The 17,203-nt window shown below is 48.4% G+C and overlaps 1 protein-coding gene across 1 annotated transcript in view; it reads right to left on the reverse strand.

Annotated features, from left to right (window-relative positions):
- Positions 1 to 17,203, reverse strand: part of LOC129707527 (peroxidasin-like) — a 96,918-nt gene that overhangs the window by 62,475 nt on the left and 17,240 nt on the right. Inside the window, exon 2 of the mRNA XM_055652644.1 lies at positions 3,074 to 3,145. Coding sequence (XP_055508619.1) covers positions 3,074 to 3,145 — 72 coding nt within the window. The remainder of the gene's footprint in view (positions 1 to 3,073; positions 3,146 to 17,203) is intronic.

Consider the following 17,203-nt stretch of genomic DNA (forward strand, 5'->3'; position numbering starts at 1 on the left):
CGTTAAAGCTAGAGTTATTTCCCGCTGGATGTCTTTTGTTGGAAAATAAGTGAAGATCAAATGTGATTGTTTCTTGAGGAGGGGAGAGACTTCATTACCCCCACACACAGTTTATTCAGAACGATAATCTGCTCTGCTGTCTATTAGCGGGTACTTCATATTCTGTCGCTGGCCACCCGCCCGCCTGTCCCCATGATATAAGTTTGTACATATCCCCCACTGATAAACACTGCACAGTGCCAACGCATTGAAACACAGAAGACTGCTTACTCATTGTAGCTCTTACCAAAGCCAGCCCTCGGTGCCAACTCCCATTATCCTGAGTCAACTGCTTCAGTGTGTGGCGTCCAGCACCAGCCCCTCCCTGAGATAGACACAAACTGCTGGAGTAACTCAGCGGGACAAGCAGCGTCTGTGGAGGGAAGGAATGGGCCGGGACCCTTCTTCCGAAGAAGGGTCTCGACCCAAAACTCACCCAGTTCTTCTCTCCAGAGGTGCTGCCTGTCCCGCTGAGTTACTCCAGTATTTTGTGTCTATCTTTGGTGTAAACCAGCAACTGCTGTTCCTTCCTACACATCTCGTCTGCTCCACTGCAAAATCTCCTCAAGGAACTGTATGCATAGTCTCCTCCTCTCTCCAACGAGAGCGTCTGAAGAAGGGTCTAGACCCGAAACGTCATCCATTCCTTCTTACAGAGATGCTGCCTGTCCCGCTGTTACTCCAGCAGTTTGTGTCTACCATCGGTGTAAACAGGTATCTTCGCCCAACACCTCCACTCAGTTCGCAATAACCAACCTGATCTCCCCGTGGCCCAGCACTTCAACTCCCCCTCTCATTCCATATTCGACCTTTCTGTCCTGGGCCTCCTCCATGGTCAGAGTGAGTCCCACCAGCAAATTGGAGGAGCAGCACCTCATATTTCGCTTGGGTAGTTTACACCCCAGCGGTATGAACATTGACTTCTCCAATTTCCGGTAGTCCCTGCTTTCTCCCTCCTTCCCCTCCCCTTCCAAGCTCTCCCACAGCCTCTGCCTCTTCCTTTCCTTTCTGCTTCCCGCCCACCCCCACATCAGTCTGAAGAAGGGTCTCGACCCGAAACGTCACCTATTCCTTCGCTCCATAGATGCTGCCTCACCCGTTGAGTTTCTCCAGGATTTTTGTCTACCTTCTACAATAACTTCTAAAATGGACAAAGTCCCAAGCAGTTTCTATCATCTAAATATATTGTAGTACATCGGTAGAGTTGTTGCCTCACGGCGCCAGAGACACGGGTTCGATCCCGACTACGGGCGCAGTCTGCACGGAGATAGCACGTTCTCCCTGTGACTACGTGGGTTCCTCCGGGCGCTCCGGTTTCCTCCCACACTTCAAAGGCGTGCCGGTTTGTAGCGGAGTAGAATTGTGTAGGATAGTGTTTGTGCACAGGGCGATCGCTGGTCGGCAGTGGTCTCGATGGGCTGAAGGGCCTGGTTTCCACGTCAAATCTCTTGCGCTAAACCCTGAACTAAGCATGTTATTGTTTAAGGGAATATTCTTTCTGTTCACAAAAGTTTTACGGTTTGGCAAGCAGGCAACTTGGCTGACAGTAAACAAAGACCCCTTTCTGCCTGGCTGGAGATCACTTCAGCAATGAACCTCGCAAACTTATGATTTATAAACAAAAAAAATCTCCATTTCCTGCTTTATTTTTAACAAACAAGATTTAATCACTTTCACTGTTTCTGAACAGTAACAAAAACTACACAACGTGGCCTGGTGATTTGGGGAAGAAAAATCTGTTTGAGTGGTTCAGAAATACTGTACTTGATCGATCAATTGAAAGGTACAGCATGGAAACAGGCCCTTCGGCCCACACCGATCACACATAGTGTTATGTTATCCCTCTTTCTCATCCACAACTTACATACTAGAGGCATACAATAGATAATAGGTGCAGGAGTAGGCCATTCGGCCCTTCGAGCCAGCTCCGCCATTCAGTGTGATCATGGCTGATCATCCCCAATCAGTACCCCGTTCCTGCCTTCTTCCCATATCCCCTGACTCCGCTATCTTTAAGAGCCCTATCAAGCTCTCTCTTGAAAGTATCCGAAGAACCGGCCTCCACCGCCCTCTGAGGCAGAGAATTCCACAGACTTACAACCCTCGGTGTGAAGAAGTGTTTCCTCGTCTCCATTCTAAATGGCTTACCCCTATATCCCCGGAAACCCATCTCGCTATCTTTAAGAGCCCTATCGAGCTCCCTCTTGAAAGTATCCGGATACCAATGAACCCGCCTCCACCACTTCCTCTGGGAGGCAAAGAATCTCCACAGACTCCCAACCCTCGGTGTGAAGAAGTGTCTTCTCGAATCTCCATTCTAAATGGAAAAGCTTGTCCACTTATCCCCTCATCATTATTCTTAGGGTTGTCTATCCACGTTCTACAGGGACACTGCATGACCCGCTGAGTTACTCCAGCCTTTTGTGTCTATCTTTGGTATAGACCAGCATCTGCAGTTCCATGTTATTGCGAGTTTTATAGATGCCAATTAATCTACAAACCCGCATGTGTTTGGGAAGTGGGGGGAATCTCGAGCACATGATCCATAATCCCTCCATTCCCTGCCTATCTCAAAGCTCCTTAAACCAGACTATCATATCTGCCTCCACCACCACTGGCAGTGAGTTCCATGCTCCCACCATTCTCTGTGTAAAAATCTTGTCCTGCATAACTCCTGTCAACTTTGCCTAAGAAAGAACTGCAGATGCCGGAAAAAAATAGAAGGTAGACAAAAATACTGGAGAAACTCATTGGGTGAGGCAGCCTCTATGGAGCGAAGGAAATAGGCAACGTTTCGGGTCTCGTCACTTCTTCAGACTGATCTTTTTAAAACTCGTTTACCATATTGTTTACAGAGTACTATTTTTCCATATTCTGTGTTGTGCTGCAGCGTGTAAGAATATCGTTGTTCTATCTGGGACACATGACAATAAAACACTCTTGACTCTTGAATGCTCGTGTTTCACGTAACTAACGCAGTTCGACTCGGAAAGAATAACGTGATCCTAAGAAGCGGAGCCGGCATTGTACTCACAACGTGTTCAGATTCCTCAGTCTCTTAAAGGCCGCTGGACGGATCTCCTTAATGCGATTGAACCGCAGGTCTCTGCAAAGAAAAAAAAATATATAGATATATATATAACCATACGAAATGTGAGATGGCAGACTGGTGCACATCTAATGGGCCTGTCCCACTTACGCGATTTTTTCGGTGACTGCCGGCACCCGTCATAGACGCAGAAGGTCGGCGAAAATTTTCATCATGTTGAATATCCAGCGGCGACCAGAACAAGGTCCGACATGTTGGGCGTCTACTCCGAGCGTACAGATCACAGAAGATGGGGCCTAGGTGGTGGTGAAGCCTCTTTGGGGCGTCTAGAGCTGGGGCACGACCAAACAGTCGTCACAGTCTCGTGCAGATGGGGCCTAGGCGGTGGTGAAGCCTCGCGGCGATGGCGATGGGGCCTAGGTGGTGGTGAAGCCTAGGCGGTGGTGACGGCGGTGGCGATGGGGCCTAGGCGGTGGTGAAGCCTCGTGGCGGTGATGCCTCGCAGGTCGACCCGTGGCCGACGAGAGCGTGGAGGACCGCCATGAGGGATGGGGGAAGAGGTTCAATGGACAATGGAGGACCTGGCATGGGGGGGGTGAAGCACAAAGAGGGGGAGCGGGCGTGCTTTGTAACTTTGTCCGCCCTCTAGGTGGCCACTATTTGTATACATCGGGTATGCAAACAAAGAATCTCACCGTGCCTTGTCACATATTATGACAATAAAGTTGTCAATTCCGGTCCACGATAGTTGTCCCAGTTTCTCATCCACTTGGAGCGTTTTACAGAGGGCCAATTAACTAACAGACCCAGGTGTCTTTGGGGTGTGTGGGGAGGAACAACTTCCTAGTGTGTCGGGCGTGGATGAGAACGTGGACCAACATAGACCTGGTGTAAACAGGGATCGATCGTTGGCAATGGTTAAGGTTAATTCCCGGGATGGCGGGACTGTCATATGCTGAGGGAATGGAGCGGCTGGGCTTGTACACTCTGGAGTTTGGAAGGATGAGAGGGTATCTTATTGAAACATATAAGATTATTAAGGGTTTGGCCACGCTAGAGACAGGAAACATGTTCCCGATGTTGGGGGAGTCCAGAACCAGGGGCCACAGTTTAAGAACAAGGGGTAAGCCATTTAGAACGGAGACGAGGAAACACTTTTTCTCACAGAGAGTGGTGAGGCTGTGGAATTCTCTGCCTCAGAGGGCGGTGGAGGCCGGTTCTCAGGATGCTTTCAAGAGAGAGCTAGATAGGGCTCTTAAAAATAGCGGAGTCAGGGGATATGGGGAGAAGGCAGGGACGGGGTACTGATTGTGGATGATCAGCCATGATCACATAGAATGGCGGTGCTGGCTCGAAAAGCAAAATGGCCTACTCCTGCACCTATTGTCTATTGTCTATTAGCATGGACCCGCTGGGCAAAAAAACATACATTTTGTTACTGGCAAACACAATGAGTAATTAATACATTTTCCAGAACCAAGGCTTTTGATACTTCCCATTGTCCATAGGGGCAGTCTGATTAAACACATCTCGATGAAATGATAGAGGCTCTTTTTGCACGTGATATTAGAATCATAGAAACATAGAAAATAGGTGCAGCAATAGGCCATTCGGCCTCTTCGAGCTAGCACCACCATTTAAAATGATCACGGCTGATCATCCAAAATCAGTACCCCGTTCCTGCTTTCCTCCCCCATATCCCTTGATTCCGTTAGCCCGAAGAGCTAAATCTAACTCTCTCTTGAAACCTCTCTCTCGCTCTCTCTGTTAAAGGATCACAGTGTTTATGCTGAATGACTCGTATCCAAAGGCGTGAACTAGTGATCCACAAATATTCGCCCGAGTCCCATTATGACAGCTGGGGAATTTGCGTCCAGCTAATGGAACAAGTCTGGAACAAGAGGCGATTGTGAGGAACATTTACCCATGAATTACGGATTGTCACAAATCCTCATCAGCTTCACTGACTTTCTTTGGGGTTGCAGATCGCTCATCCTTAACCTATTTGGCCTCAATGTAACTGCAGAACCATCAATGCCATTGACCGTTGACTGACCCTTGCAATGACTCATGGCCTTCAACCCAACAGTATGCGTACTGAAGACAGACCCAAAATACTGGAGCAGCTCAGCGGGACAGGCAGCATCTCCGGAGAAAAGGAAATGCTGTTCCTCCAATTTTAAATGTTCTTACTTATGGAAACGTATTAAATTATAAAAGGACTGGACAAGCTCGATGCAGGGAAAATGTTCCCAGTGTTGGGCGAGTCCAGAACCAGGGGCCACACAGTCTAAGAATAAAGGGGGGGCCATTTAAAACTGAGATGAGATTTTAAAAAAAAACCTTTCCCCAAGAGAGTTGTGAATTTGTGGAATTTGGGGTTCTGGAAGATAGCGGAGTCAGCGGATATGGGGAGAAGGCAGGAATGATTGGGGATGATCAGCAATGATCACATTAAATGGCGGTGCTGGCTCGAAATGCCGAATGGCCTACTCCTGCACCTATTGTCTATTGACCAGCTCGCCCCCCTCTATGTCCCCGGGGGAAACACTTCCTGCAGCTGATCTTGCAGGCATTGGAGACAACACCCCTCTCCCTCTCCCACCGGCCCACTCCTCACGCCCGTCATCACCAGCGACCCCCCTCCTCTGGTTTTCAAGGCTGGTCTCGGTGGCTCCGACCTCCCCTCCCCCCCCACACATGCCGCAGCCCACCGGGTCTTTCTTGGCAGATGTAGGCGAGGATTGAAGTTGATGTACAGGCTGATAGGAAGACGCTTGTCGATGTTTAAACTCCCCAAGCCCACAGGAGAGGCATCTGGCTCTTATTAAACTCCATAAACTGCACCAGAGAAAGTCCTTACTCCATCCCTGGCGGATGGTTTTATTAGGTTGAGATACTCTTTCACAAGTATCACATTTCACCGATACTTTTCCCTGTTGCAATATTTTACTCATCCCTGGAGAGTCACACAAGCGCAAGAAATCACAGAATGTTATTCTTCTCGTCCAGCTGGTATCTTGGCTTACACGGGGAACATGGTCGAGGCCTGAATATTCCGTTTAGTTTCTTTTCCGTTCAGTCGGGCGGCTGTTACTAACATTCGGAAAAATTTGCCCTTTTCAGTCTAAATATAAACCTTCGTCGGGTAACAAATCAGTTTTTAGCCTCGACATATAGCACAACCATTTGGTATTTTATTTAATTCACATGTTCAATCAATAACGTTTTATTATTAATGTTTTATGTGTCATTCCTAACTCATCACTGTAAGCCATGTTGTCACTTGCGGGCGGAGCACCAAGGCAAATTCCTTGTATGTGAATACTTGGCAAATAAACTTATCACATAAACATAAACTCATAAAGAAAGCACATCCATGTGCAAAGTCTGAACTTACTAAAGTTCATTCCATTTATCCCCTCCTGTACTTGGGTTTTCATTGCTAACACAATCTTTTCCAATTGAAATAACAAATATTAAAATATATTCATAATCATAACAAAATATCCTTCTCTCTCTTCCCCCCCCCCCCCCCACCCGCTCCGATATCTCCCCTCCCCCTCCGCATACATTCCCATCCTCCAGCTTCACAATTTTCAACTCTTCCAAGTCTGTCTCGCACCTTCTGCTTTTATCTCTGGCCTTTACATAGATGCAGAGAAAATCGGTGCAGGAGTAGGCCATTCGGCCCTTCGAGCCAGCACCGCCATTCACAGTGATCATGGCTGATCATCCACAATCAGTACCCCGTTCCTGCCTCCTCCCCATACCCCTTTATTCCGCTAGCCCAAAGAGCTCTATCTAACTCCCTCTTGAAAGCATCCAGTGAATCGGCCTCCACTGCCTTCCGAGGCAGAGAATTCCACAGATTCACATCTGTGTGAAAAAGTTTTTTACTCTATGGAGAGAAGGAATAGGTCTCGACCCAAAACGTCACTCCATAGATGCTGCCTCACCCGCTGAGTTTCTCCAGCATTTTTGTCTACCTTCGATTTTACAGAAGCCAATTCACAGACAAACCTGTACATCTTTGGAGTGTGGGAGGAAACCGGAGCACCCGGAGAAAACCCACGCAGGTCACGGGGAGAACGTACAAACTCTGTACAGACGGCACCCGTAGTCAGGATCGAACCCGGGTCTCTGGCGCTGTGAGGCAGCAACTCTACCGCTGCGCCACCGTGCCGCCCGTATTTTCCCACAGGAGGGAATATTCTCTTGTCCACATTGACAAAACCTCTTAGGGTTTTATAAGTTTCAGTTTAGTTTGCTCTCATTCTTCTGGATTTCAATGCGTACAAGCCTAGCCTAGGCTGCCAAACCTTGCCTCATAAAACAACCCACCCATTGCAAGTATTCTATTAAACAGCTTCCAGTGCACTAAATAACAGCACAGTCTATTGCAGATGTGGTCTCACCAATGCAGTATGTTCCTGATGCATATCCTCATTAGGGTTGCCAACTGTGCAGTGTTAGCCAGGACATCCCGTATATTGGGCTAAATTGGTTTGCCCCATACGGGACTACCCTTGTCCCGTATTTGACTGCTGCTACTCGGGTCGAGGGGACTGTCGGATCAGAGCACCGCGTCCAGCCCCGCCTCACCCGTCCCGACGTAGTGCATCCCATGGAGTGCAGCAGCAGCACCTCGCCCGTGGGACTGTTGGTCGGAAGCACGATCAGCCGTCCGGCCCTCGGACCTTCGCTTACCGCCGACACCACCACCCGGGCCAAAACTCCGCAGCTGGCCCCCCGGCTGGGCTTTGTGTGCAGTCCAGCACCCGGGGCCAACTCATCATACACCCAGCCACGGCAGAGTAGGACAACGAATTGCCGTCGGGAATACGTCCCATATTTTGACCTTTTGTCCCTTATTTGGGAGTGAGTAAGTTGGCGACCCTAATCCTCACTATTCTTGCATTCTGTTCCCTTAGCAACAAGCAGCGATGTTTTGTTCCCATTCCTAATTACTCACACTACATGCATACTTAGTTTAGTTTGGAGATACAGAGCAGAAACATGCCCTTCTCTCCACCGAGTCCACTGCTCACTAGCAGTGTCCGACTCATACCAGGGATTATTTGCAATTTTTAACCAGTCAATTAACCTACAAACCTGCATGTCTTTGGAGTCTGGGTGGAAACCGGAGCTCCCGGAGAAAACCCACACAGGGCACAGGGAGAACATGCAAACTCCATACAGACAGCACCCGTAGTAAGGATCGAACCCAGGACTCTGGCGCTGTGAGGCAGCAACTCTACCGCTGCGCTACTGTGGAACCCCAAGCACTTTGTGGTCATGTTATGTAAACAAGCCCCATGCACTTCCTTGTTTCCAAGGATTTCATTCTTCTGTTGCCGGCAAGAACAGGAAGGCAGAATATTATCTGAATGGTGTCAGATTAGGAAAAGACGAGGTGCAACGAGACCTGGGTGTGCTTGTACATCAGTCACTGAAAGTAAGCATGCAGGTACAGCAGGCAGTGAAGAAAGCAAATGGCATGTTGGCCTTCATTGCAAGACAATTTGAGTTTAAGAGCAAGGAGGTCCTACTGCAGTAGGTACACAAAAATGCTGGAGAAACTCAGCGGGTGCAGCAGCATCTATGGAGCGAAGGAAATAGGCAACGTTTCGGGCCGAAACCCTTCTTCAGACTGATGGGGGGTGGCGGGGAGAGTGAAGGAAACAGGAGGAGGAGGAGGAGGAGCCCAAGGGCTGAGGGATGGGAGGAGCATTTCGTTGTCTCTGAGGAGACAATTAAAATTGAATCTGAATCTGAGACAGCTTGAGGGCTAAGGAAGGGGAGGAGACAGCAAGGGCTAACAAAATTGGGAGAATTCAATGTTCATGCCCGCCGGATGCAGGCTCCCCAAGCGGAATATGAGGTGCTGTTCCTCCAATTTCCGGTGTTGCTCACTCTGGCCATGGAGGAGACCCAGGACAGAGGGGTCGGACGGGGAATGGGACGAGGAGTTGAAGTGCTACTACTGCAGTAGTACTGGACCCTGGTGATTGTGTCCAAGTTTGGTCTCCTAATTTGAGGAAGGACATTATTGCTATTGTGGGAGTGCAGCGTAGGTTCCCGAAGCGTCACCCATTCCTTCGCTCCATAGATGCTGCCTCACCCGCTGAGTTTCTCCAGCATTTTTGCCTACCTTAAAGACTCTGGAGTTGGTCGTCCGAGCAGGCGGGTTCGTCCAACTAGGGCGGCGGAAAAGCGTTGACACGTTATGTGTCGACTTTGTGGCTGAGAGTCAACTGGAAGCAGATGGTGACTGAGTCGACTGCCAGGAACACACTGGGTACAATGAACAGCAGAAAGTAGGTAGGTCCAACGGGCTTCTTGTGGGAATTGTAGATGGGGGAAGAAGGGGGGAGGGGAGACAGAGGGGGACACAGTGAAAGAAAGCCTAAGGCCAAGTCTACAAGAACAATGAAACCCAGCCATTGTGGTCCCCTTGAGGACAGTGTTACTCCCCTGCCCAGACCCCCAGGTACCATCAGCAGTCAGACCTCATTAACATCAGGATCCAGTCCATAGACTTACAGAAGGAACTCTCTTTCTCGGCTGCCAACCAACATACAATAGACAATAGGTGCAGGAGTAGGCCATTCGGCCCTTCGAGCCAGCACCGCCATTCAATGCGATTCATGGCTGATCATCCCCAATCAGTACCCCGTTCCTGCCCCCTCCCCATATCTGTCGTGCCGCTGCCGATTGGAACGCCTGTTGATGTTTAGTAGAGTGTTAATTTGTTCATGATATATGTATTTTTATTTCTATTTATTTTTAATGCACACTGAATGGACACTGGTTGAGCAACGTTTTTTTGTTTCCTCTGGGTATGTGAATACTCAGGAAATGACAATAAAGATATACAATACAACAATATCCCCTGACTCCACTATCCTTAAGAGCCCTATCCAGTTCTCTCTTGAAAGCATCCAGAGAACCCGCCTCCACCGCCCTCTGAGACGGAGAATTCCACAGACTCACAACTCTATGTGTGAAAAAGTGTTTCCTCATCTCCGTTCTAAATGGTTTACTCCTTATTCTTAAACTGTGGCCCCTGGTTCTGGACATCCCCCAACACCGGGAACATGTTTCCTGCCTCTAGCATGTCCAAACCCTTAATAATTTTACATGTTTCAATAAGATCCCCCCCTCACCTTCTAAATTCCAGAGAACAAGTTTCAGAAGTGCCTTCTAGCGTGTCCAAAGCTTCCAGTGGAAGTGGTGGAGGCCATTGGTATCATTTAAAAATAAATTGGATAGGCATATGGATTTGGGGGTTATGGTATGAGTGCAGGCAGGTGGGGACTAAGGGGAAAAAAAAAATTGTTCCCCCCCCGAGATGGCCTCATCCTTATAAATTCCATATGGTATACAAGCCCAGCCGCCCAATTCTATCAACATATGACAGTCCCGCCATCCCGGGAATTAACCTGGTGAACCTACGCTGCACTCCCTCAATAGCCAGATATGATTACAATCGAGCCATTACAGAGCACAGGAATAATGTTGAGTGCAAGGCAGTAAAGAGAAATAGACAGGACATGTTGAGAGGGATATGGGCCAAACGTGGGCAGGTGGGACCTGCTCAGATGGGGCATCTCAGTTGGCATGGACAAGCTGGGCGGAAGGGCCTGTTTCCCTGCAGTGTGATTCTTCAGCTGACAACATGCCTGTTTATAAGCTGATGTTCATCTGAAGGGCAGGTTACTGCAACTCTGGATGCAGAGCCACTGTTGGAGTATTTTCCTACAGTAATATGGCCTCGTTGGCCATTCAGATGTCAGAAGCTGTTCCACGGACCGACTGTGAGAAGAGACCAGTGCCTGGGCCGGTGGCTCTCTTCCGCAGCTCAGCAGAGCCACACTCGTTGAAGTTTTGGAAAGTTTGGGAGTTTAACTGGTCGTCTTTGACAGATCTTTCAGTGAGGATTAAGACAACATTGTGGAAAATGGAACATTTCCTGTCAGCAGTGCAAGTAAACATGCCTGCCAGACATAATGCAGCGTCGAATATTATCAGGCACCAAGAATGTTTCATTAATGCTTTTCAGCTTAGTTTAATTTAGAGACACAGTGCGTTAACTGGCCCTTCAGCCCACCGGGTCCACGGCGAACAATTTTCTTTGTACGCTCCAAGTTCTTTACCAAGTCAATTAACCTCCAAAACTGTGTGGAAGGAAGCCAAAGATCTGGTGAATCTCTGGAACTCTCTGCCACAGAGGGTAGTCGAGGCCACAGTTCATTGGCTATATTTAAGAGGGAGTTAGATGTGGCCCTTGTGGCCAAGGGGATCAGAGGGTATGGAGAGAAGGCCGGTACGGGATACTGAGTTGGATGATCAGCCATGATCATATTGAATGGCGGTGCAGGCTCGAAGGGCGGAATGGCCTACTCCTGCACCTAATTTCTATGTTTCTATGATCTCAGGGGAAAACCCACGCAGGTCAAGGGAAGAAGGTACAGACTTGCACAGGCAAGCACCCGTGGTCAGGATCGAACCCGGGTCTCTGGCGCTGTGGGGCGGCAACTCTACCACTGCGCCACCCATTGAAGATGAATTGGCAACTTACTCGATCATTTGTTTTGTTTAAGAAGGAACTGCAGATGCTGGAAAAATCGAAGGTAGACAGAAATGCTGGGGAAACTCAGCGGGTGAGGCAGCATCTATGGAGCGAAGGAATATGTGATTTTTCGGGTTGAAACTCTTCTCCAGACTGATGTGGGGTGGGGGGGTGGGGGCAGGAAGAAGAAAAGAAGAAGTGGAGACAGTGGGCTGTGGGAGAGCTGGGAAGGGGAGGGGAATGAGGGAGAAAGCAGGGACTACCTGAAATTGGTGAAGTCAATGTTCATACTGCTGGGGTGCAAACTACCCAAGCGAAATATGAGATGCTGCTCCACCAAGTTCTTTCTTAAATACTTGATCATTTGTTTTAGCTTCTTTGGAAGATCTTCTGCTGGCATGAAAAATTGATCGGAATATTTCAACCAGCCGGGGTAATTCCAGATGATTTATCACCCCTCGTTTCCTTTTAATTCCTTCCATGCAATGTCCATTTTTCCTGGATCATCATCAAAGCCCAGAGCACATCTCCATAGCACCTGGTGTTCCAGCCAAATACTTCCCATTCTCTCCATGACAGCGTTTCTGTTCTTTGTAACATTTGATGCACGTCCAGAATAACATTCTGCTATGTGCAGGAAGGAACCTACGATGAGCACTGGGCCTGTACTCGCTGGAGTTTAGAAGAATGAGGGGGGACCTCATTGAAACGTACAGAATAGTGAAAGGCTTGGATAGAGTGGATGTGGGGAGGATGTTTCCACTAGTGGGAGAGTCTAGGACCAGAGGTCACAGCCTCAGAATTAAAGGGCGTTCTTCTAGGAAGGAGATAAGGAGGAATTTCTCCAGGGAATCTGTGGAATTCTTTGCCACAGAAGACAGCGGAGGCCAAGTCAGTGGATATTTTTAAGGCGGAGATACATAGATTCTTGATTAGTGCGGGTGTCAGGGGTTATAGGGAGAAGGCAGGAGAATGGGGTTAGGAGGGAGAGATAGAACAGCCACGGTTGAATGGGGGAGTAGTCTTGATGGGCCGAGTGGCCTGATTCTGTTTCTATCACTTATTACCTTATTTACACCAAAGATAAACACAAAAAGCTGGAGTAACTAAGTGGGTCAGGCAGCATCTTTGGAGAAAAGGAATAGGTGACATTTTGGGTCGAGACCCTTCATCAGATTGAGAGTCAGGGGGGGAGGGAATCTAGAGGTATGGGAAGGTATTGAACAAAGCCGAGCCTGCATCAAATGACACAGGAAAGGTGGAGCCCACAATGGTCCATTGTTGGCTGGGGACAAGGTGATAATGAAGGAATACAAATGGTCAAAATTAGCAGAAGGACTAGGGTCAAGGAAAGAGCTTGTGGCCCTGCTCCCACCAATCTTTCCACCACTGTGCACAAGAAGGGACAAGACAGACGCCATTGTGTGCAGATGCTGAGAAGTGTGTTCACCTCTGGCAGAACAAGTTCTAACCTTGTGTGTGGACTCGATAAGAAGCAGCAGCAGAAGGACTGGGGTTATCAGCTTGGCCCCAGCCAGCAAGGGCCTGTTTCCACACTGGACGACTCTATGACACAATTGAATGCACAGACATCTAGAGTTTCGGCACAATTTTGATTTTAGACATATTTTTTTCTGAATAAAATTAGGGAAATGCAGGAGTAGCCATTCGGCCCTTCGAGCCTGCACCGCCATTCAATATGGTCATAGCTGATCATCCAACTAAGTATCCCGTACCTGCCTTTTCACCTCCATACCCCCCAAACCCCCTAAGCCACAAGGGCCACATCTAACTCCCTCTTAAATATAGCCAATGAACAATCTGGGCCTCAACTACCCTCTGGATGGCAGAGAGTGTCCAGAGATTCACCACATCTCTGTGTGAAAAAGTAGTTCTTCTCATCTCGGTTTCAATGTGATTTCCCTGATCATCCCGCTATCCTTAAGCTGTGATCCCTTGTCCTGGACTTCCCTAACATCGGGAACAATCTTCCTGCATCTAGCCTGTCCAACCCCTTAAGAATTTTGTAAGTTTCTATAAGGTCCCCTCTCAATCTTCTAAATTCTAGAGAGTATAAACCAAGTCTATCCAGTCTTTCTTCATAAGACAGTCCTGACATCCCAGGAATCAGTCTGGTGTGTCCAAACCCTTAATAATCTTATATTTTTCAATGAGATCTCCTCTCATCCTTCTAAACTCCAGAGTGTACAAGCCCAGCTGCTCCATTCTCTCAGCGTATGACAGTCCCGCCAACCCGGGAATTAACATTGTAATTCGGAACCTTGGAATTAACCATTATGATCGATGGCCAGCATGGACTAGGTGGGCTGAAGGGCCTGTTTCCATGCTGTATCTCTAAACTAAACTAAACGTCTATGGTACCAATCATTATATGTTGACACCAGTCTCATGTAGACAGATGAATGAGACACACACAATCTATTAATCTGTGGCTAGGTAATGATTTGTGCATATCCAGGCCACATCTTACAGGACATAATATTGAGCTGCTGGTAATGGATTATCTCTTTGCAGCTTATGACTGGGCTACTATTTTTAAAAAGCATACAATGCAAACACATCTCACAACTCAATTTTACGCTGACATACATTGAAAAGGCTGGAGAACGGGGACAAGAGGGAAAAATAGATCAGCCATGATGGGACGGCACAGCAGACTCGATGGGCCGAATGGCCAAAATCCGCTCCTATGTCTTGTGAACTTACGAAAAATTCTTCCCGACAAAAAGGGGCATTCTAAACATTCCACCCTAAACATTTTCACTTTGGAGTCCAATATTAAGGGGTCCTGCAAGAAATATCGCCAGCTTAAATCTCCCTGAAGTCTTTAAAAGTTTGTTAACTGGCACCACATGTGCAGAAAGATTTGCAGCAGTTTCTAATTGTCTGCTTATCTAGCGATGAGCTTTAAAGCTTTCGATGTTGTCCCTAAACTATTATTCTGACAAACTGAGTCATGGTGCGTTAAGCATTTGGCAGCGTTTCAAATATATGTTAACATCGCAACTCTGATCTGGGAAAAAAATTGCGGGTTTGCGTTTGATGAGTGTTTGACAGCACTGGGCCTGTACTCGCTGGAGTTTAGAAGGTTGAGGAGGGGACCTCATTGAAACTCACAGAATAATGAAAGGCCTGGATAGAGTGGATGCGGAAATGATGTTTCCACGGGTGGGAGAGTCTAGGAGCAGAAGTCATAGCCTCAGAATTAAAGAGCGCTCTTTTGGAAAGGAAGGTAGACAAAAGTGCTGGAGAAACTCAGCGGTTGAGGCAGCATCTCTGGAGAGAAGGAATGGGTGACGTTTCGGGTCGAGACCCTCCTTCAGACAATATATTGATGGCTCCAGCTTCAGCTTTTTCACGATGGGATATCACTTACGAACAATTGACAAATATTTGTCACAATTAACAGTGAGAATGTAATTATTTTGCTGCATTACATCCATGGAACTAGAAATGTGGCACAAAGTGCTGGGGCAACTCAGCAGGTCAAGGAGCATCTCTGGGGGACATGGTTGGGTGACGTTTCAAGTCGGGACCCTCTTTCAGAACCTACCCATGTCCTCCAGAGATCCTGCCTGACCCTCTGGGTTACTCCAGCACTTTATGTTCAGCTCAATATTACAGCATCTGCAGTTCCTCGTGTCCCCATTGGACTCTTTGCTTCCCCCAATAATGGTTTTTCCTCATTCAAAGTATGTTCCATTTACTAACGCTGTTATTTTCCTTTGCGACACTGCAGATGTGCCACGGTATAAACAGGTGGCACGGTGGCGCAGCGGTAGAGTTGCTGCCTTACAGCGCCATAGACCCAGGTTCGATCCCGACTATGGGTGCCGTCTGCACGGAGTTTGTACGTTCTTCCCGTGACCTGCGTGGGTTTTCTCCAAGATCTTCGGTTTCCTCCCACACTCCAAAGACGTACAAGTTTGTAGGTTAATTGGCTGGGTGTGAATCTAAATTGTCCCTAGTGTGTGTAGGATGGTGTTAATGTGCGGGGATCGCTGGTCGGTGGGGCATAGGTGGTCACGTATTAGCCGAGACATCCCGTACATCCCATATACATCCGGCCCCGCCTCACCCGTCCTGACGTAGTGCAGCCCATGGAGTGCAGCAGCAGCACCTCGCCTGTGGCCCCGTAGGTCGGCAGCCTGGCCAGCTGTCCGAACTTCGGACCTTCGCTTACCGTCGACACCACCACCCTGCCCTGCCTTCTCACGGCCGATCATCGGTTCACGAGTTGGACGGGGCGCCGGACTTTACGCGCGATGTCGCGCGGCCCGGGCCAAAACTCCTCAGCTGGCCCGCCGGCTGGGCTTTGTGTGCAGTCCAGCACCCGGGGCCAACTCATCATTCACCCAGACACGGCCGAGTCGGTCAACGAATTGCCGTGGGGAATTTGTCCCGTATTTTGACCTTTTGTCCCTTATTTGGGAGTGGGAAAGCTGGCAACCCAAGGCGTAGGGCCTTTACCTCGCTGCATCTCTAAACTAAGTGAAAAATACCAGACTGAGAGGCAATTTTGCACGTGCATCCTCCAAGTTAAACTTCCTGCCTCTCTTGTTCTCGAAGATAAAAATGGCAGGTTTCCAAAAGCAGAAGTCTTTTTTGAATTAAGGGTGCTACAGTGGTGCAGCTGGTAAAGCCGCTGCCGCACAGCGCCAGAGACCCGGGTTTGATCCCGACCTCTGGTGCTGCCTGTGTGGAGTTTGCACGTACTCCCTGCGACCACGTGGGTTTCCTCCGGGTGCCCCTGTTTCCTCCCTCATCCCCAAAGACGTGCGGGTTTGTAGGTGAATTTGCCCTCTGTAAACCATCTCTAGCGTGTAGGGAGCGGATGAGAAAACAGGAGGACATTGAACTGGTGTGAAAGGGCGATTGATGGCCGGCGTGGACACTCTGGGCCTCGGGCCCTGTTTCCATGCTGCATCTCCAACACCAAACCAAAACCAGATGGTTTTTAATCCTTTTTACCAAGAACGGCTTGGCATAACACAGCAACAACATTTACTAGAAAATATGTGCAAAGTGCCCACCATTCCAGTAGGCAAACAGCACCCAGCTGCATGACCACGCTGATAAAACTACCCACCACACTGGAATACAGGCAAAATAATAATAATAATAATAATAATATCTTTTATTGTCATTGCACATAGGTGCAACGAGATTTGGTGTGCAGCTTCCATCCGACATCATAACTTAAACAACTAATAACATTTAGATACCCCGAGAATCATGATTTATATATTTTTTAAAAGAACAGTAAAACAGTCTAAAGAGCAAATATGTCGGTGCTGGTTCGATGTGAGTGAACGCAGTTCCTGGGGGTGGAGGGCACTCAGCAGGCCCAGTTCAGAGCAGCGATAGCTCTGGGGATGAAGCTGTTCCCGAGTCCTGGAGGTGTGGTCGTAGAAGGCCTTGTAACGTCTGTCGGAAGGTAGGAGTTGGAACAGACTATTACAAGGGTGTGAGGAGTAACTGTGAGGGTGCGAGGAAAAGTAACTGTATCCATTCAGACC

This window comes from Leucoraja erinacea, chromosome 21 (genome assembly GCF_028641065.1).
Source record: "Leucoraja erinacea ecotype New England chromosome 21, Leri_hhj_1, whole genome shotgun sequence".
Classification (NCBI taxonomy): Eukaryota; Metazoa; Chordata; class Chondrichthyes; order Rajiformes; family Rajidae; genus Leucoraja; species Leucoraja erinaceus.